Source organism: Urocitellus parryii, chromosome 1, assembly GCF_045843805.1.
Source record: "Urocitellus parryii isolate mUroPar1 chromosome 1, mUroPar1.hap1, whole genome shotgun sequence".
In the NCBI taxonomy this organism is placed as follows: domain Eukaryota; kingdom Metazoa; phylum Chordata; class Mammalia; order Rodentia; family Sciuridae; genus Urocitellus; species Urocitellus parryii.
Window position 1 is genome coordinate 76,001,566 of NC_135531.1, and position 23,176 is coordinate 76,024,741.

General features: G+C 34.4%; 1 protein-coding gene across 1 annotated transcript in view; it reads right to left on the bottom strand.

Annotated features, from left to right (window-relative positions):
• Positions 1–23,176, bottom strand: part of Arb2a (ARB2 cotranscriptional regulator A) — a 308,340-nt gene that overhangs the window by 227,121 nt on the left and 58,043 nt on the right. Inside the window, exons 3-4 of the mRNA XM_077795123.1 lie at positions 2,446–2,547; positions 422–522 (exon numbers count right to left, since the gene is read on the bottom strand). Coding sequence (XP_077651249.1) covers positions 422–522; positions 2,446–2,547 — 203 coding nt within the window. The remainder of the gene's footprint in view (positions 1–421; positions 523–2,445; positions 2,548–23,176) is intronic.

The following is a 23,176-nucleotide window of genomic DNA, read 5'->3' on the forward strand; positions in this document are numbered from 1 at the left end:
TCCTTATTAAGTTGAAAGTGAGTAGACTAGATTCAATTTATTTCTTCTTTATGTAAATAAACACTTAAAAGAATACTTTTTTTTCTCCTGTCACTGTGGAGATTCAAGCTCTTAATAACATTTAAAAGAATAAAAATAAAATCTGGCATTAATTTGTTTTTCTATGCAATGATTCAAAAAATAAAGATCATGGGAAGGATTTGTTTGTACACAAGTACAAACTTTTAAACTGAGGATATGTTTCTAACATAACTTAAAAAGGTTTTTGTGTCTTTGTGTTAAAATAACCAAACACAAAGACACAAAACCTTTTTAAGTGACTTTTTATAGAAACAGTGTACAAACTACTACATATCCAAAATCTTTATTTTGAATATTTAAAATTGGAAAACACAAATTTAAAAGAGTATATGTGACATACCTCTCCCAGAGCCTCATATCTTTTCTGGTTCCATCTGTGCAAATCTTCCCGGTAATTAAAAACAAATGGTTCCCCAGTTTTTATGTGTCTTAACTGCCCCTCTAAAAAACAACAAATAATGTTGCTATAATTCAGAGTTAATTTACAATAATATCAAAGTAAAATAAATAATGCCTGATAAGAATTTAAACATTCTCCTCAGAACAGTTTTATTTTTCCCTAATTCTTTTTCAGACTTCAAAATGGTACATGCCCATTGCTATTATAGAACAATAGTCCCTAAGTAATCAAAGCAATTCTTGATTTTCATTTTACTAATATAAAGCACACTAAGAATATTTTAGGTCCTATTATGAATAAGAATCTCTACCAGATATTGCCATCAAAATGGTGCTAGTCCTCAAGGAGCATAGAGCCTACATACCTGTGGAATAAAAGCATAAGCATTAAAAAGCTAAATAATTTTTCAGAAAGTTAAACAAACCCAAATGAATTAAATAAACAATCTAAAAACTTCTACAGGTGATTCATGCAGACAATAATGTCTAGGATGATTTTGGGAAAATGATGAATCTCTACAGGTTAGAATAAGGTTCAGAAGGTTTCTACATTTGTCAAGTAGGTCTTGAAATATGAGTAAGATATCAAATGGAAATTGGAAAGAAGTAGTGAGCTACTACAAATCTAGATGAACAAATCATACAAATCAGAGGTCTTTACTGATAATGACTAAGCTTTACTAATAACTCAAGCATATAAGCAATCAAGCTGCATAAGTACAACGGGGAGAGATCAGGGATGTTCTGACATTTCCCCCAAGGGCACTTCCTCTCACAGGATAGTACTCTTTAGCCCAGAATAAATAAGGTCACTTACATGAGGTAGACAGATACCTTCACACATTGGTGAATATTTGATCATAAAATATTTCCATATTATATGCCAAAGACTTACATTGCTTATGTGATAGTTTTCAGAGTTATATGCCCCATACAACAAACACCGTAGGTCTGTTTACTATGAGTAATGTTAAACCAGTCATCCTGCAGACAAAAGTATTCCAAAGACAAAAGACTCTACTCGTAGCAAATATTCATCTGATTTACTAAAAAGTTTAATTGTTAGCATGTTTACAAGCAGAAAAGACTAACTATCTTTTCCTGGGAATATTCTTCTGGTAATCAGGAGAGAAACGAACCATAGGCCAATTGGTTTAACCCTTAGTCCCCACGAGACAACACACCATTACTACTTACACATATATTGGTATAAAATATTCTTTATAAAAATCATGAAAATTAACATCTGAAAAAAAGCAAAGTTTCTATTTTCTTCTGTTGAAACTCACTCAATATTCTAGCATTCAGAGACTGAAGCCCTAATACCTATAAAGGGATATCCACTGATTCAGTGATGACAGATCATCAATTTGATTAATGCAGAGCAACATGTAGAAAACTACAACTCTAATGCCACCTACCCTATAATATCATCACCTTTCAAGTGTGACAGTATATTATTTATTATTCCAGAAATATACTTTAATCAATTGATGGTATGCTTTTCCACATCTTAAGTACTAAAGTTATTCTTATTAGAACCTAATTAGTAAATTCTAAGATAAGGATGTTGCCTTAAAAATCATGGAAAATTGAGTACTTTGTTTTAAAATATTGTCACAGATAATTACTTCCAGCCACTTCACTTTTACTGTGTGAAACAGTAACATCTTTCAGTATAATTTAGTTAGGAGTTTCCATTGGATATCAGAGAGTTGAATACTCAAGGTTGAAAAGCATAAACTGAATCAAATTCACGTCAATCAGTTAACATGACTTGACAACTATGGGAAATTGTTACTTGGTTCTTTCACTCAAGTGAAGGATTTTACCATTCAAGGTTAAGTCATTATTTCTCAAAAAGAAATACATAAAACATTCTAGCTGACCTTCAAGAGTAGCAAATATCAATCCTATGCTATTAACATTGTAAAATAAATTTTGCATAGAACATATACCACTTACTTTCATTAAAAGCGTATTCAAATCCTTCCAGAGTATCAGGAAAATCAAGAGGTGGTTCATCTTTTTTCATTAGTTCATCCAAATCTATTCTAGATAATAAGTCTAGAAAAGAAATATGAAACTTATTTATATTCATTTCATAGTTAACAATAAAAATTATATTTTAAATTATTAAGTATTCTTTTGTTCTATTAAGTTTTTATATATTTTTAACTGAAAATGCAGTTAATTTTAAGTCCCAAAATGCTATATTATGATCAAGCACAATAAGTACTTTAAAAATAATAGTTCTCAAAACAATCATGACTTATATCTGATAAGCCACTATACTAAATTAACCTCTCTTCAAAATAGAGATCTATTATTGTAAGTTTTAGACATTAATATCACTTTTAAAAGACCATTAAATCTTACATCCAAATGAAACCTTATGAATGAATGAGGACAATTATTATAAATCTAACACTAAATCACATTAGATTTGTAATGAAAAATCTAAGAGTAATATAGCATATTGTTCCATTTTTAGGGGGAAATAGTAAGAAGAAATATGCTAACTTGAGAAAACTGATTGACACAAAATAGTTTATTGTTCATAAGGTTTGATTTCACACAATCAAAAATAACTCTGCAAATGATTTTTTAAAATAAACAAAACTCCAAAATTTTATTTTGGAATGGTTTTAGATTTATGGAAATTTTGAAGGATAGCACAGAGTGTCTGTATGTCCTTACCTAGTTTCCATAGTGTTCACATTTATGTGGCCATAATACACTTGTCAAAACAATGAAACCAAATTTGGCATATTCCACTGACTAAAGCGTAGATATTATTGATATTTCACCAGTTCCTCCATTAATGATCATTTTCTGTCCCAGGATTCCACTCAGGAATCTATATGGCACAAAGTTATCATTTCTCCCAGGTCTCCTCTGTCTAGTCTGTGACAGTTCTTCCTTTCCTTCTTTTCTGTGACCTTAACATTTTTTTAGGATAATGATCAGGTGTTTTGTACAACTGTCCTCAATTTAAGTATATCTGATGTTTTTATAGATGAAGTTTATCCTTTCCCTAGTTTAGAATTATGAGTTTCTTGAAAGAAAACCAGAAAGGGAACTGAACTTCTTAATACATCATGTCAAGAGGAACATGTATCCACAGAACATCACTGGTGATGTTAACCTTATCATGTGGTTAAGGTTGCATTTTCCAGGATTCTCCACTAAGTTACTATTTTTCTCTTTTTATACCCTGTTCTTTAAAAGCAACTAAATCTGGTCCATTCTCAAGAAGAGAAGGGTAGAATTATGCTCTACCTCCTAGAGTAAGGAACATCTACATACATTATTTATAATTCTTATGTATAGAAAATTCACCTCTCCACATTTACATAAATTACTATTAATCAATTATATCAGTATAGACTCATAGATATTTATTGTATAGGTTAAGTAAAAATTCAATCCTATGCTTTTTTCCCTCCAAACTTGTTCCAGCCATGGTCACTGTAAGCTCTTCTAGTTGTCTCCTGTGACCTTTTGACATAATATTATCTGTTTTCTTGAGCATTTTCTTACTTTCTGTGAGCTCCAATTTCATCTTGTATGTTTACTACTCCAGCCCTGGAATAAGTCTATCAACAAGTATTTAATGGTATCTCATATAAGAATGTGACAAAAGTTCTCACTGTATGTCATCAGAATCATTTCGAAAATCAAAATTAAAAAAAAATAAACTTCAAATATATACAATACAAAAATGTAAATCAGATTAATTAAATAAATATATCTCCCAAAACCTAACTCATTGCTCCCTTAATTGTTTGCTTTATCAACCTTATAATATTCTGTTTTCCCTTTTTCTTCCATTACAAAGAACAGTGTGAACACAGAAATGTGCTTTTTTGCTTTGCTCAAAATACTCCTACAAATGACAAACTAAACTAAAAACGACATTCTTAAAAATTTTCCACTGTCAACTAGAATTCCTGATACAGAAATTTTTTATTTCATTAGCATTGACAAGATACATAGAAAGGAACTGTCAGAATTATTTTCCTCCTTTGTTAAAAGAAAGCAATGCTGTAAAACTGTATTTTACTCTGAAATCAGGTTCTAAATGCAGTGGATAACTCCAAAATCAAGTATAATTAAAGATATCTATAGAAAATTCCCTCAATAACCAATAAAATAGAGTAGTTGAATCCATACAACCTAAATTTGCATCAGATATGACACAATTGTCTTTTTCTGAAACGTGGCTCTAGTGATTAAAGTGATTTAGCAACTAGAATTCTAAACCTAAGCATATGCTACAGCAGTACAAAAAATACTTTTTCATGCCCAAAAGAACTAAAAGTAGTGACTCAAACTGATATTTGTAAACCAGTGTCAGTATTCATTATCATCAAAAGGTAAAGGCAACCCAAGTATACATCAACCGAGGAATAGAGTAATGGTTAATTTTATGTATCAATCTAACTGGGACACAGGGTGCCCAGATATTTTGTAAAACATTATTCTGGGTGTGTCTGTAAGAATGTTTTCAGATACAACATTTGAATTAGTTGATGAAGTAAAGCAGATTTCCTTCTCCAAAATGTGTGGACCTCACTTAATGGTATGAAAGCCTGAATAGAACAAACAGGCTGAATAAAGAAGAATGAACTTTCTTTCCTGCTATCATTGAGCTGGGACATTGGTTTTCTCCTGCTTTCAGGCTTAAACTGGAACTTACACAATCAGCTCTCTCACAGAATTTTGGGATTGGACTGGAACTACACTATTAGCTCTCCTTCCATAATGCAAACTTGGGAGTTTTCAGCCTTGTTGTTACTATATAAGCCAGTTCATTACAACAAATTTCACACACACACACACACACAACTGGTTCTGTTTTTCTGGAAAACCATGGCTAATACAAATAGATAAACAAAATATGACATATACATACAATAAAATATTATTCGGCCTTATTAGGAATAAAAGGAACGGCGTTCTGACACAACATGAAAGTACCTTGAACACAGTACATGAAGTGAAATTAACTGTCATAGAAGGACAAATATTGTACGATTCCATGTATATTAGCTACCTAGAAAAATCAAACTCATAGAGACGAAAAAAACAAAGTGGTAGTTTCCAGGAGACTGGAGGAGAGGGAAATTGGGAGTAAGTATTTAAGACAGTTTCAGTTTCACAAGAGGAGACAATTCTACAGATGCATGATGATGAAGAATGCACAATATGAATGTACATAATGCCACAGAACTGTACACTTAAAAATGGTTTAAATATTGAATTTTATATATATGTATCTTGCCACAATAAAAAAAATCATTTGGCTTCTTTATTAAAATTTATTACCTAGATGAGTAAACCATTACTGGAATTCTACTTCTGGCTAAAATAGAATAACAGGAACTAGGTTCTTCCTACTGTCCTTAAATAACTAGGATACTACATGTGAAAGAACAGTTTTCAGAGGTTGCACAAAAGGCAGAACTGTGTTCACTGAAAGAAACAAATGAGACAAATCTTTCTATTGCACTAGTTTATTGTCTAGAGAAGGTTGAAGACACAGGAGAAATAGAAATGCAAACAAAGAATGATAATACTGCTAAGTGAGAAGATACAGATCAAAATTTGAATAATCCAAGGTGACTAGGTTTGGGTGCAAAAAAAAAAAAAGAGGGCAAAGGGAACAGTTTATGCAGAGAGATTACTGAGCAGAGCTACAGAGTGATTTCATTCTGTCTCTGACTAAGTATTTATCCAATACATATAGGAGAGGAAAACAGGACAGGGAAAGAAGCAGGCTGAATGATTCCTGTACACATAGAGCTGCAAATAGTCTGTGCTTTCAACAGTCAGAATGAAAATATAATATGAGATATCAGATAGAACTCTCAGCTCTATTTTTGGTAGCCTGAATTAACCCCACCCAGAAAAAGAACATTCAAAACTTCCATATCAAAGTCAAACAGTAGTTCCATTCCAAGTTTTCTAAGGAATCTCCATATTGCTTTCCAGAGTGGTTGCACCAATTTGCAGTCCCACCAGGAATGTAGGAGTATGCCTTTTCCTCCACATCCTTGCTAACATTTATTGTTGTTTGTATTCGTGTGATAACTGCCATTCTGACTGGTGTGAGATAAAATCTTAAGAGTTGTTTTGATTTGGATTTCTCTAATTACTAGAGATGTTGAACATTTTTTTCATATAGTTGTTTATCAAATGTATATCTGCTTCTGAGAAGTGTCTGTTTAGCTCCTCAGCCAATTTATTGATTGGGTTGTTTGGGTTTTTTGATGTTAAGTTTTTTTAGTTCTTTTTACATCCTAGAGATTAGTGTTCTGACATGCTTATGGCAAAAATCTGCTCCCAAAATGTAGGCTCTTTCTTTACCTCATTGATTGTTTCTTTTGCTGAGAAGAGGCTTTTTAGTTTAGTTTGATTAATTCTTGATTCTATTTCTTGCACTTTAGGAGTCTTATTAAGGAAGTAAGGGCCTAATCTGACTTGATGATGATTTGGGCCTACTTTGAAGAGTGAAGCAGGAGACATCACAATACCAGACCTTAAACTATACTACAAAACTATAGTAACCAAAATGTCATGGTATTGGCACAAAAATAAATATATAGATCAATGATACAGAACAGAAGACACAGAGGAAACCATACAAATAAGTTATCTCATACTAGACAACGGCTCCAAAAATATACATTAGAGAAAAGATAGCCTCTTCAACAAATGGTGCTGGGAGAACTAGAAATCCAAAAGCAGCAAAATGAAAATAAACTCCTACCTCTCACCATGTAGAAAATTCAATTCAAAGTGGATCAAGGATGTAGGAATTAGACTAGAGACCTTGTGCCTAACAGAGGAAAAAGTAGGCCCAAATATTACTCATATTTGATGGGGAATTAAACTCCTTCCATGACAAGGATAAACAAAAAGAATATATGACAACTAAGCCAGCACTACAAGGAATATTCAAAGGTAAATTGGACACAGAGAATCCCCAAAACAAAATCTAAAACTCTCAAATGAAGAGCAATAGAAGACAAATCATCTAAATGAGAATCAAGGCAGAATTAAATACAAAAAATAAAAATAAAAATGTTAGCAAAACACAAACACAAAGCCATAGTAACACTGAATATAAATGGTATCAACTTCCCATTTAAAAAAATATAGATTTGCAGAATGGTTCAAATACCAAGATCCAACTATATGATATTTGCAAGAAACTTGTCTCATAGGTAAAGACATTCCAAGGCTGAAGATAAAAGGATGGGAAAAACTATTCCATGTAAACAGACTCCAAAATCAGGCCAGAATAAGCATTCTCACATGACAAAGCTGATTTCAAGCAAAAATTAGTCAGAATAGACAAAAGGGGACATTATATCCTGGTAAAGGGAACAATTTAATAGTTAATATATATATTCCAAATATCAATGCACTCAATTATGTTAAAAAATACTCCTTGACATTAAATCCCAGGTAGACACCAATACAATAATACTGGAAGATTTCAATGCAGTCTTTTAATCAACAGAGGACAGCAAAGCATAAAATTGATAAAGATTTATAGCTAGAACCTAATACAATAATACTGGAAGATTTGAAGACACCCTATCATCAAGAAACAGGTCATTGAAGCATAAAAATCAGTAAACATATATAAAGCCTAATAATATTACAATTCGAGTGGACCTAATAGACATCTACAGAGCATTTTACCCCAAAACAGCTGATTTACCTCTCAGCAGCTCATGGAACCTTCTTCGCAACAGACCACATTCTAGATGAAGAATCTAGGCAAATACAAAAGTAAGTCTAGAAAACTTTTTTAAAAAATTTATAATCCCCGTGCATCATATCAGACCATAATGGAATGAACTAGAAATAAACAGTAAGAAAAATAATAGAAACCACAAACACATGGAGAGTAAACAATATTCTTTTAAATGAAGAATGGATCAACACATGAGAGAATTAATCAGGAAATTATTAGAAACAAATGAAAACAAAGACACAACATATCAAAATCTCTAAGACAGTATGAAAGTAGTACTGAAAGGAAAATTTATTGCAATGAGTGCATACATTAAAAATATAGAGAGGCCCCAAATAATAAACCTATGCTTCACCTCAAGGCCTTAGAAAAAAAATAACAAACTCATTCCAAAAACAGAAACAGAAAATAATAAAGATCAGAAATGAAATTGAGGAAAAAAAATACCCTCACAGGATCAGAGCAACAAAGGGTTATTTGAAAAGACAAATAAGATTGATAAATCCTTAATCACAATAACCAAAAGAAATAGAAGACCCAAATCAACAAAATGCCTAAAGCTCAATAAGAGGGATACTATCAAACCCAAATCAACAAAATTCAAGATTAAAGTAGATATAAACATAGAAATTTCTGAAATACAGAGGATCAAAATTAGGTCAAAAATTTATACTCCAATAAACAGCAAAATCTAGAAGGCATTAACAAATTTCTAGACACATAAGACCTGTCTGAATTGAATCAGGAAGACATAGAAAATTTAAATAGACCAATAACAAGTAATAACATTGAAAAAGCAATCAAAAGCCAACCAACAAAGAAAAGACAAGGATCAGATGCATTCTCAGCAGAGTTCTACCAGACCTTTAAGGAAGAACTAACACCAGATTTCCTCAAATTATTCCATGAAATTGAAAGGGAGGGAACACTCCCAAATATACTCTATAAGTCCAGTACAACCCTAACAATCAAATGAGACAAGGATACATCTAGGAAAGAAAACTGCAGACCAATATCCCTGATGAACATAGATGCAAAAATACTCAATAAAATACTAGCAAACTGCATTCAAAAGCATACTAAGAAAATAATATACCACAATCCAGTGCTAAGAGGAAAGTTCATAACAGGGAGGCAAGACTGGGTCAACATATGCAAATCAATAAATATAATCCATAATTTAAAGAAAATAAAAAACAAGAATCATAAGACCATATTAATAGATTCAGAAAAGGCGTTTGATAAAATACAGCAACAATTCATGTTAAAATCACTGGAGAAACTAGGGATAGAAAGACCCTACCTCCATATTATTAAAGCAATATATAATGAAATCAAAGCCAACATTATATTAAATGGAGAAAACCTGAAAACTTTTCCTTTAAAATCAGTATAGTTCTCAAAACTCTAACCAGAGAAATCAGGTAAGAGAAGAAAATAAAAGAGATACAAATCAGAAAAGAAGACAAACTATCACTGTTTGCTAATGACATGATACTATAAGACCCAAAACATTCCACCAGAAGACTTAAAGAGCTTATAAATGAATTTGGCAAAGTAATAGGATACAAGATCAACATTCATAAATCAGTATCTTTTCTTAAACCAATAGGTTTCTATTGATTAATAAACGTTGGTTCATAAATTCAGCTGAGAAAAAATTCAGAAAAACCATCCCCTTCAAAATAACCTCAAAAAAATCTGGAAATTGATCTAACAAAGAAAGTTAAAAGGTCACAATAATGACAACTACAGAACATTCAAGAAAGAAATTGAAAAAGACTTGTTTCTTGGAGAAGCAGAATTAATATCATCAAAATGGCCAAAATATCAAAAGCAATTTACACATGCAATGCAATCCCCATGAAAATACCAATAACATTCTTCACAGAACTAGAAAAATCAGTCCTTAAATTCATTTGGAAGAATAAGGGATCTAGAATAGCCAAAGCAATTCTGACTAAGAAAAGTGATGCCAAGAGGCATCACAATATCTGATCTCAAAATATACACAGAGTTGTTGTAGTATTGGACAACCTAAAACAGGCACAGTCCCTAAGCCACATATGTTATTTAAATTAAACAAAAGGCGGAGATGTTGAGAGCCACAGACAAGTCAAGATGGCGCCTGGCACTTTGCCAAGAGGAGTGGTTTGAGAAGTAACACCAGTGAGTCATTAAGATGATAGAGATTCCTTAATGACTGACTGCTATGTCTAGATTATGTCAATTAAATTAAGCTGTGTGTAATTATTAAGATGATGAGGATTCCTTAATGACCAATTGATGTATCTGGATGTTAATTGAAACTAGCTGTGTATAATCAGTTAAGTGTATATATACCTCTACTGTCCGACAATAAAGCGGCTCCCACTCCTGCTGTATCAATCTTCACAAGTTGCTCGTCACCCCCGTTAGTTTGCTGCAGCCAGACTGCGGCAAGTTGTAACAGTAACAGCATGGTACTGAAATCAATATAGACATGGAGACCAATGGAACAGAAAACACTGAGACAAACCCAAATACTTACACCCATTGATACTTGATAAAGATGCCAAAAAATGGATTTTGGAGAAAAGACAATCTGTTTAACAAATGGTGCTAGAAAAACTGGATACTGCCAGGTAGAAGAATGAAATTAGGTCCATATCTCTCACCCTGAAAAAACATCAAATCAATATGGATAAAAGACATAGGAATTAGTCCAATAAACATGCAATTGTTAGAAGAAAGTACAGGGTCAACATCCCAACACATAGGGATAACAAAATGTCTAAAGCTCAAGAAATAAAAACAAGAATAAGAGGGATACTAGCAAACTAAAAAGCTTCCGCACATCAAAGGAAATGATGAAGAGAGAAAAGAGAACCTACAGAATGGGAAAAAAATCTTTGCCAGCTACTCTTCTCACAGAGGGTTAATATCCAGAATATATGAAGAACTCGAAAAACTCAATGCCAAAAAATCAAATAACCCAATTAATAAATAGGCCAAAAAATATAGAAACTTCCCAAAAGAGGAAATATAAATGACCAACAAATGTATTAAAAAGTGTTCAATGTTTCTAACAATCAGGGAAATGCAAATCAAAAATATACTAAGATTTCATCTCACTCCAATTAGAATAATTATCAAGAACATAAACAATAATAAATGCTCAAGAAGATGTAGTGGAAAAGATACACTCACACATTGCTGGTGGTACTATAAATTAGTACAACCACGATGGAAAGCAGTGTGGAGATTCCTCAAAAAAACTAGGAATGAGAGAAGGACATTTCATACTACTTAAGGGAATTATACATCAATAAGACATAAAAATCATAAATATTTATGTCTCAAACAATGTAGAATCTACATACATCAAAAAAATCCTTCTCAACTTTAAGAATCAAATAGACCACGACATAATAATACTCAGAGACTTTAACACACCTCTCTTGCTACTGGAAAGATCTTACAAACAAAAACTGAACAAAGAAACTCTAGATCTAAATAATACAATCAATAATTTAGACTTAAAATATATACGTAGACGCTAGAACATATGGAGACTACATAAAATACTATAGAATGATGAATGGATAACAGAATAAATTGGGGATGAAATAAAAATACTTAGAGGTAAATGAAAATAATGATACAACATATCAAAATCTCTGGGACATCAGGAAGGCAGCGCTAAGAGGAAAGTTCACTACACTGGGCTCATTCATTAAAAGAATAAAAAGTCAACAAATAAATGACATAACAATACAACATAAAGCGCTAGAAAAAGAGGAAACAACAACAAAAACAGAAGACAGGATATAATTAAAATCAGAGCTGAAATCAATGAAATAGAAACTGAAGAAACAATTCAAAATATTGACAAAACAAAAAGTTTGTTCTTCAAAAAAACAAATAAAATTGACAAACCCTAGCCATACTAATAAAGAGAAAAAGAAATAAAACTCAAATTACTAAAATACATAATTAAAAAGGAAATATCACAATGGACACAATTGAAATATAGAAGATAATACGAAAGTACTTTAAAAACTTATAGTCCAATAAAATAGAAAACCTTGAAGACATTGACAAATTTCTAGAAACATATAACCTACCAAACTGAATCAGGAGGACATATACAACTTAAACAGATCAATTACTAGTAATGAAATAGAAAATGCCATCAAAAGCCTACCAATCAAGAAAAGCCCAGGACCAAATGGATTCTAAGCCAAGTTCTACAAGACCTTCAAAGAAGAATTAACACCAATACTCCTCAAAGTATTCCATGAAATTGAAAAGGAGGGAACCCTTCCAAACTCATTCTATGTGGCTAACATCACCCTAACACCAAAACCAGACAAAGACACATCAAAAAAGAAAACTTTAGACTAATATCCCTAATGAACACAGACACAAAAATTCTGGAAAATTGCACAGAAAAACATTAAAAAGATAGTACATCATGATGAAGTAGGGTTCATCCCAGGAATGCAAGGTTGATTTTTTTTATTTATTTTTTTACATGAGCTCTCTTATTATTATTAATATTATTTGCATTACAATTATTAATACACCTTTATAACACAATTTATCATATCTCTGTATACAAGATATGTTGACACAAAAAATCTCATCTTCATACATGTAATTTGAACAACGATGAGGGTCTCCTTCCACCGTCCTCGAAATTCCCCTTCTCCCTCTCTATCCCTCCAACCCTCTTCCCTATCTAAAGGTAATCTTCTTCCCATGCTCTTCCTCCCTACCCCATTTTGAGTCACCCCCCTTATATCAGAGAAGACATTCAGCATTTGTTTTTTTGGGATTGGCTAACTTCACTCAGCATAATCTGCTCTAATGCCATCCATTACCCTGAAAATGCCATGATCTTATTTTTATTTTAGTGCTGAGTAAATATTCCATTATGTATAAATTCCACTTTTTTTTAACCCATTCATTCATTGAAGGACATCTAGGTTGGCTCCACAGTTGAGCTATTGTGAATTGTGCTGTTATAAACATTGATGTAGCTATGTCCCTGTAGTATGCTCTTTTTAGGTCCTTTGGGTATAATCCAAGAGGAGAAATAGCTGGGTCAAATGGTGGTTCCATTCCCAACTTTCCAAGGAATCTCCATACTGCTTTCCAAATTGGCTGCACCAATTTGCAGTCCCACCAGCAGTGCATAATTGTACCTTTTTCCTGCATCCTCACCAGCACTTGTTCTTGTTTGTCTTCATAATGACTGCCATTCTTACTGGAGTGAGATGGTATCTTAAGAGTAGTTTTAATTTGCATTTGTCTGATTGCTAGAGATGATGAGCATTTTTTTGTACATTTTTTGATTGGTTATATATCCTCTTCTGAGAAGTGTCTGGTTAGATCCTTGGCCCAATTATTGATTGGATTATTTGGTTTTTTTGGTGTTTATCTTGTTGAGTTCTTTATATACCCTAGAGATTAGAGCTCTATCTGATGTGTGAGGGGTAAAAATTTGTTCCCAGGATGTAGGCTCCCTATTCACCTCACATATTATTTCTCTTGCTGAGAAAAAACTTTTTAGTTTGAATCCATTCCTTTTGTTGATTCTTGGTTTTAATTCTTGTGCTATAGGCGTCTTATTCAGGAAGCTGGGGCCTAGCCCCACGTGATGGAGATTAGGGCCTACTTTTTCTTCTATTAGACGCAGAGTCTCTGGTTTAATTCCTAGATCCTTGATACATTTTTGATTTAACTTTTGTGCATGATGGGAGATAGGGATTCAATTTCATTTTGTTGCATGTGGATTTCCAGTTTTCCCAGGACCATTTGTTGAAGATGCTATCCTTTCTCCAGTGCATGCTTTTGGCAATTTGTCTAACATAAGGTAGTTTTAATTTTATGGGTTAGTCTCTGTGTCTTCTATTCTGTACCATTGGTCTAAAAGCCTGTTTTGGTGCCAGTACCATGATGTTTTTGTTACTACTGCTCTATAGTATAGTTTATGTTCTGGTATAGTGATACCACCTGTTTCACTCTTCCTGCTTAGAATTCCTTTAGCTATTCTGAGTCTCTTATTTTTCTAGATGAATTTCATAATTGCTTTTTTTTATTTCTATGATGAATGCCATTGGGATTTTGATCAGAATTGCATTGAACCTGTATAGTGCTTTTGGTAATATGGTCATTTTAATAATATTAATTCTGCCTATCCATGAGCAAAGTAGATCTTTCCATCTTCTAAGGTCTTCTTCTATTTTTCTCTTCAGGGTTCTATAGTTTTCATTGTATAGATCTTTCACCTCTTTTGTTGATTCCCAAGTATTTAATTTTTTTGAGAATATTGTGAATGGGGTAGTTTTCCTCATTTCCTTTTCAGAGGATTTGTCACTGATATACAGGAATGCCTTTGATTTATGGGTGTTGATTTTATATTGCCACTTTGCTGAATTCATTTACTAGTTCTAGAAATTTCTTGGTGTTAAGAGCCACAGACAAGTCAAGATGGCGCCTGGTACTTTGCCAAGAGGAGTGGTTTGAGAAGTAACACCAGTGAGCTATTAAGATGATAGAGATTCCTTAATGACTGATTGCTGTGTCTAGATTATGTCAATTAAGTTAAGCTGTGTGTAATTATTAAGATGATGGGGATTCCTTAATGACCAATTGATGTATCTGGATGTTAATTGAAACAAGCTGTGTATAATTAGTTAAGTGTATATATACCTCTATTATCCGACAATAGAGCGGCTCCCACTCCTGCTGTATCAACCTTCACAAGTTGCTCATCACTCCCCCCCACACCCCGATTAGTTTGCTGCAGCCAAACTGCAGCATCTTGGTAGTCTTTTGCTTCTTCTAGGTATAGAATCATATCATCAGCAAATAGTGCTAGTTTAAGTTCTTCTTTTCCTATAGTTATTCCTTTAATTTCTTTCATCTGTCGAATTGTTCTGGCCAGTGTTTCAAGAACTATGTTGAATAGAAGTGGTGAGAGAGGCCATCCCTGTATTGTTCCAGATTTTAAAGGGAATGCCTTCAGTTTTTCTTCATTTAGAATGATGCTGGCCTGAGGGTTAGTGTAGAGAGCTTTTACAATGTTGAGTTAAGTTCCTGTTATCCCTAGTTCTTCTAGAGTTTTGAACATAAAAGGTTGCTGTATTTTGTCAAATGCTTTTTCTACATCTATCGAGATGATCATATGGTTCTTTAAGTCTATTGATGTGATGAGTTACATTTATTGATTTCCGTATGTTAAACCAACCTTGCATCCTGGGGATGAATCCCACTTGATGATTGTGCATGATCTTTTTGATATGTTTTTGTATCCAATTTGCCAGAATCTTATTGAGGATTTTTACATCTATATTCATTAGAGATATTGGTATGAAGTGTTCTTTCTTTGCGGTGTCTTTGTATGGTTTTGGAGTCAGGGTGATATTGGCCCCATAGAATGAATTTAGAAAAATTCCCTCTTTTTCTATTTCCTGAAATAGATTGAAGAATATTGGTATTAGTTCTTCTTTAGAGGTCTTGTATTCATTCTTCTTTAGAGGTTGGCTGTATATCCGTCGGGTCCTGGGCTTTTCTTGGTTGGTAATCTTTTGATGGCTTTTTCTATTTCACTTGAATTTGGTCTGTTTAAGTTATGTATATCTTCCTGACTCAATCTGGGCAGATCATGTGACTTAAGGAACTTAACTATCTTCTATTTTATTAGAGTGTAAGTTTTCAAAATAATTTGTAATTATCTTCTGTATTCTTTAGTGTCTGTTGTGATATTGCCTTTTTCATCCCATATGCTAGTAATTTGGATTCTCTCTCTTCTTCTCTTCATTAGTATGGCTAAGTGTCTGTCATTCTTATTTATTTTTTCAAAGAACCAACTTTTAGTCTTGTCAATTTTTTTAATTCTTTCTTTTGTTTTAATTTTATTGATTTCAGCTCTGATTTTAATTATTTCTTGAATTCTACTGCATTTGCTGCTGATTTGTTCTTATTTTTATAGGGCTTTGAGATGTAGTGTGAGGTCATTTATTTGTTGGATTTTTTCTTATTTTAAGGAAATAACTCCATGCAATGAATTTTCCTCTTAGTATTGCTTTCATAGTGTCCCAGAGATTTTGATATATTGTGTCTGTGTTTCATTTACTCTAAGAATTTTTTTAAATTTTCTCCTTGATGTCTTCTGTAACCCATTATTCATTCAGTAGCATATTGTTCATTCTCCATGTGACATAGGATTTTTCTTTTTTAATTATCGCTGAATTCCAATTTCATTCCATTATGATCAGATAAAATGCATGGTAATATTTCTACTCCTTTGTATTTAACCCTGTGGCATAATATATGGTCTATTTTTTAGAAGGATCCATGTGCTGCTGAGAAAAAAAGTGTATCCAGTTGATGTTGGTTGATATATTCTATAAAGGTCAATTGAGTCTAAGTTATTAATTGTGTTATTGAGTTCTATAGTTTCTTTATTCAACTTTTGTTTGGAAGATCTGTCGAGTGGTGAGAGCGGTGTGTTAAAATCATCTATGATTATTGTGTTATGGTCTATTTGACTCTTGAACTTGATAAGAGTTTGTTTGATGAACATAGTTGCACCATTGTTTGGGGCATATATATTAAGATTGCTATGTCTAGTTGGTGAATGGTTCCCTTGAGCAGTATGTAGAGTCTTTCTTTATCCCTTTTGATTAACTTTGTCTTAAAGTCTATTTTATTTGATATGAGTATGGACACCCCTGCTTGCTTCCGAGGTCCATGTGAGAGGTATGATTTTTCCCAACCTTTCACCTTCAGTCTGTGTATGTCTTTTCCTATGAGTCTCCTGTAGGCAGCATATTGTTGGATTTTTTTTAAATCCAGTCTACTAGCCTATGTCTTTTGACTAGTGAGTTTCAGCCATTAACATTTAGGGTTACTATTGAGATATGGTTTGTATTTCCAGTCATATTTGTTTATTTTTGTAATTTAACTTGATTTGTTTTTCCTCCTTGATTAGTTTTTCCTTTACTGTACTACCTCCCACTGTTTATTTTCATTGATATTTTTCATTTCCTCTTCATGTAATGTTTTGCCAAGGATGTTTTGAAGTGCCGGTTTTCTTGCTGCAAATTCTTTTTACTTTTGTTTATCGTGGAATGCTTTTATTTCATTTCAAACCTGAAGCTTAATTTTGCTGGATTGAAGAATGTTGGTTGGAACCCATTATCTTTCAGCGTTTGAAATATGTTGTTCCAGGATCTTCTAGCTTCCAGAGTCTGTGTTGAAAGATCAGCCATTAACCTAATTGGTTTACCCCTAAATGTAATCTGCTTCCTTTCTCTTGTGGCTTTTAAAATTCTTTTCTTGTTCTGTAAGTTGGGCATTTTCATTATAATGTGACTGGGTGTGGATCTCTTGTGGTTTTGTAAATTCGGCGTCCTGTAGGCTTCTTGGATTTGGATTTCCATTTCATTCTTCATGTCTGGAAAGTTTTCTAAAATTATTTCATTGAACAGATTGCTCATTCCTTTGGTTTGGACCTCTATACCTCCCTCTATCCCAATAACTCTTAAATTTGGTCTCTTATTGCTATTCCAAATTCTTGGATGTTTTGATCCTGGTTTCTTATCAGTCTCCCTGTGCTGCTACACTCTTTTCGAGATGATATACTTTGTCTTCGTTGTCTGATAGTCTGTCTTCTAAGGGTTCTACTCTGTTGGTGATACTCTCATTTGAGTTTTTATTCTGGTCTATTATTTCCTTCATTTCCAGGATTTTTTTTTTTTTTGTATAACCTCTGTCTCCCTGTAGAGTTAATCTTTTGCTTCTTGGATTTGTTTATGTAATTCATTGTCAAAGTGATCTTTTATTGTCAGCATTTGCTGTATAAAATCTTCCTTGAGACTCCGGATCATCTGAGTCATGTATATCCTGAAATCTCTATCGGAAATTCTTTCTGCTGTAGCTGTTATATCCTCTAATGTTGAATTGTCCTACATTGTTTGTGGTCATTTCTTTCCTTGTATTTTCATGTTGCTCACATTTCTTTCCAGCTCTGTGTGACTATTGTGTTATTGTTTTTCCCCTATAGATTTGTATTGCACTTGTATAGTTTCAAGATCTCTCCTTTGTGATGGGAGACAATGTAAACAGTTCCCAATATCAACTATACATCATCTATGAGCTAGTTTGTGTTATTAATATATTTATAGTTAGTCTCTATGTTTAGAGATGTTAGATTCAGTTATAATTTAAAATATATTCATTGGCTTCATAAAAGCCATACAGTTTCTGGTGGCGTATAGAGAACTGAGGGTCGGGCATAGGACTTTATGTTAAGGGGGAAAGATGTGAGATTATGGGGTTAATATATCTTAGCTACTTTGGAGCAGAACTCTAATGAAGGGGGTTATTAGCAGGAGAATAGACAGGAGGTATTTTAGGGTAGTTAAGTATGTTGGAAGACAATAAGAAGCATAGAAACAAACACCTATTTGCATTTAGTACATTACATGTAGTAAAATAGTAACACTTAGGAGGTTGAGAGAGGAAGAGAAGGAGAAAGGAAAGTAAAAAGAAGAAAAAAGGGGGTGAAAGAGAAAGGAATGAAAAAGAGAGGAAAAGATAAAAAGAAAAAAGGAAAGACAGAAAAAGAGAAAAAAATGCACTCTTAGAATTCTGTTTTCTTCCCTTCTAGTATGTGGCATTGTGCATTCCAGGTTGAGTCTCTACCCTCAAGGTGGTGGAAGTAATCTGTGTGAGGCGGCTCTCCCTCCCCTGCCGGATGCCTCTCCAATCCCAGTCTCTTTGGGTTGCTCTCAGTCTCTATCCCTCCCACCTCTCCTGCCCACCAGGCCCCAATTAATGGATCTCTTGTCCGCAGCCCTGGGTTCACTCTGGGCGTTTGGTGCCCTGTCTGCCCTGCGCTCCTGATCAACTGAGTGCTATCTCTGTGTTGGGTAATCACCAAGTCATCACAGCTGTGGAGAGGGAGAGCTGGAAACCAGCAACCTGTTCTGCCATATTCCCTCTGATAGTCACACCCACCGAGAGCTGGGGAGAAAGGTTTTGGGTTATCACAGCTGGGACAGGAGGAGTTGGAAATCAGGCACCTTCTCAGTTGCACTCTGCACTCGGCTCTGATATTCATGCCCACCAAAAGCTGGCGAGAAAGGTTTTAAGTTATCCCAGCTGTGAAGAGGGGAAGCTGAGAATCACACACCTGTTCAGATGCCAATGGCGCTGTCTGCTACACCCGCCAAAAGCTGATGAGGCCGATTTTCCAAAATGGCAAGTGCCTGTTTCAGCGCCGGAGTGTCCAGTGAGGTGGAGGGAGCTGGGCTGTTTCTACGCTATGTCCAGAATTCAGTCCCCGGTCATGTACCCTGTGATGACCCAGGTTGCAGTGTGACCCACTCCAGCCCTGAAGGACCAGTATCCCTGTTAGAGTCTGTAAACACGTCGTGATGGTGCCTGGCATTTTCCCAGGGGGAGTGGTTTGTGAGGTGGCGCCAGCGAGCCATTAAGTGTGGAGATTCCTTATTGGCTGACTGCTGTATCTAGTTTATGTTAATTAAGATAAGTTGTGTGGAATGTATAAATACCTCTATTGTCCTACAATAAACGGCTCCCATTCCTGCTGTATCAATCTACACAAGTTGTTCATCACCCCCCCAGTTATTTTGCTGCAGCCAGACTGCCGCAGATAGTGGCCAGTTATGGGGAGCCCCAGGACACTCGGGGGTAAGTGACGAAAAAAAGCTGCCCGTCCATAGATAGGACGGGAAAAAAATCTGCTCATCCCTAGATAGGTCAAGAGGAAAAATGGCCATTTCAAGAAAATGGAGACACAAGTTGTTCGACCCCCCCCCCCCCGCTATTTTGCTGCAGCCGGACTGGGGCATATCCCTGTGTCTCTGCACTGCCAGAACTCCACAGGACTCAATTTCTGCCCGTCTGCAGTGGGTTCCAGCTCCACACTGCTGGCCAGCTTCGTAGCCATGAGCGATTCTGGTTTCCCTGCGTCCTGGGCTGGGCTTGCTACAAACCGCTGTTTGAATTCCTGTCACACGCTCCGTGAAGCTTAAGTTGTGAATGAGAGCTCCTGTGAGGGAAAACATCCGACCACTCACTCGGAGTCACGCCAGTAACGGGTTCTCCTCTACTCTGCCATCTTAGAGTCTCCAGAAAATGAAACTCTTGATGTCTGTGGTTACTGATTATGTTCTGGTCAGCAAGTGAACTCTGGACCAGCTCTTCTGTTTTCCATGTCAGATTTAGGATATAGCAATATCAGGACTGCTTTGCATGGAGTGGCCAGTAGAACCAAAGCAGAAGAGTGGAGCGCCCTTTTCATCTGCCTAATGTGCAGGACTTGGGAACCTGCAGAGCTCCAGAGTCTTGGTCAGTAAGGAGGTATGGGCATGTGTCTTCCAAAGCACAAAGTTGGCATGGCGTACCACCCGCAAGGTTGATTTAATATATGGAAATCAATAAATGTAATTCAACATATTAATGCAGTTAAAAACAAGAATCATATGATCATCTCAATAGATGCAGAAAAAGTATTTGAAAAAATACAACATCCATTCATGTCCAAAACACAAGAAAAGAGAGGTATAGTAGGAAAATACCTCAGCATCCTAAAAGCTATATATGCTGAGCCCAAAGCCAACATCATTCTAAATGAAGAAAAATTTGAAGCATTCACTCTAAAAACTGGAAAATAACAAGGATTCCTTCTTTCACCACTTCTATTCAAAATAGTCCTTGAAACTCCAATCAGAGCAATTAAACAGGAGAAAGAAATTAAAAAGAGATACAAATAGGAAAAGAAGAACTCAAAATATCACTATTTGTGGATGACATGATTCTATATTTAGAAGAGTCAAAAAATTCCACCAGAAAACTTCAAAACTTGTAAGTGAACTCAGCAAAGTAGCAGGTTATAAAATCAACACCCATAAATCAAACACATTCCTATACATCAGTGATGAATCTACTGAAAGAGAAACTAGGAAAACTACAACATTCACAATAGATTAAAAAAAAATACTTGGGATTCAATCTTACAAAAGAGGTAAAAGACCTCTACAATGAAAATTACAAAATACTAAAGAAAGAAATTCAAGAAGACCTTAGAAGATGGAAAGATCTCGCATGCTCCTAGACACGCAGAATTAACATTGTCAAAATGGCCATATTACTAAAAGCATTATACAGATTTAATGTAATTACTATTAAAATCAAAATGACATTCTTTTTTAGTATCTTAATTTTATTTTTTTTATTTTTATGTGGTGCTGAGGATCAAACCCAGGGCCTTGCAGTGCTAGGCGAGTGCTCTACCACTGAGCCACAACCCCAAAACTTCATAGAACTATAAAAAGCAATCATGAAATTCATTTGGAAAAATAAACAACCCAGAATAGCCAAAGCAATCCTGAGCAAGAAGAGTAAAGCAGGAGGCATCACAATACCAGACATTGAAACTATACTAGGGAGCCATGGTAACAAAAGCAGCATGGTATTGGTACCAAAACAGACACATACACCAATGGTATAAAATACAAGACACAGAGACAAACTCACATAAATACAATTATCTCATATCAGACAAAGGCGCCAAAAACATTTACTGGAGAAAAGATAGTCTATTCAATAAACAGTGCTGGGAAACTTGGAAATCCACATGTCACACAATGAAATTAAACCCCTATCTCTCATCCTGTATGAAACTCAATTAAAAGTGGATCAAAGACTTAGGCACTAAACCAAAGACCCTGCACCTAACAGAAGAAAAAGTAGGCCCAAATCTCTACCATGTCAGCTTAGGATCTGACTTCCTTAACTAGACTCCTAAAGTGCAAGAAGTAAAATTAAGAATCAATGAATGGGATGGTATCAAACTAAAAAGCTTCTTAATAGCAAAGGAAACAATCAGGAATGAAAAAAAAAAGAGAGCCTAGAGAACGGGAGAAAATCTTTGCCATCTGTACCTCAGAGAGAACATTAATTTCCAGGATATATAAAGAACTCCAAAAACTTAATATCAATAATAATAATAATAACAACAACAACAACAACAACAATAACCCAATTAATAAATGAACTAAGGAATTGAACACTTTATAGAAAAAAATATGGTCAACAAATATATGAAAAAATGTTCAACATGCCTAGCAATTAGAGAAAAGTAAATAAAAACTACTCTAATATTTCATCTCACTCCAGTCAGAATGGCAATTATCAAGAATACAAGCAACAATTGTTGGTGAGAATGTGGGGGAAAAGGTACACTCAATTCATTGCTGCTGGAACTGCAAATTGATGCAAACACTCTGGAAAGCAGTATGCAGATTCTTTAGAAAACTTGGAATGGAACCACAATTTGACCCAGTTATCCCACTCCTTGGTTCATACCCAAAGGATTTAAAATTGGCATATTACAGTGATGTAGCCATATCAATGTTTATAGCAGCTCAATGCACAACAGTTAAACTATGGAACCAATCTAGCAGTTCTTCAACAGATAAATGGATAAAAAAATGTGATACATATACAAAATGTTATATTACTCAGCCATAAAAAAGAATGAAATTACGGCATCTGCCAGTAAATGCATGGAGCTGGAGAATATCATTCTACACAAAATAAGTCAATTCCAAAAACCCCAAAGCCAATGTTTTCTCTGATATTCTGATGCTAATTCTCAATGGGGTGAGAGGCCAGAAAAGAATAAAGTAACTTTAGGTATAGAAGAGTGAAGGGAGGGATGGGGGTATCAGGATAGGAAGAACAATAGAATGAATCAGAAACTATCATCCTATGTACATTTATAATTATACGACTGGTGAGATTATACATCAGGTATAACCAGAAAAATGAGCAATTATACTCCATGATATGTGATGTATCAAAGTGAATTCTACCATCATGTATTACTAATTAAAACAAATT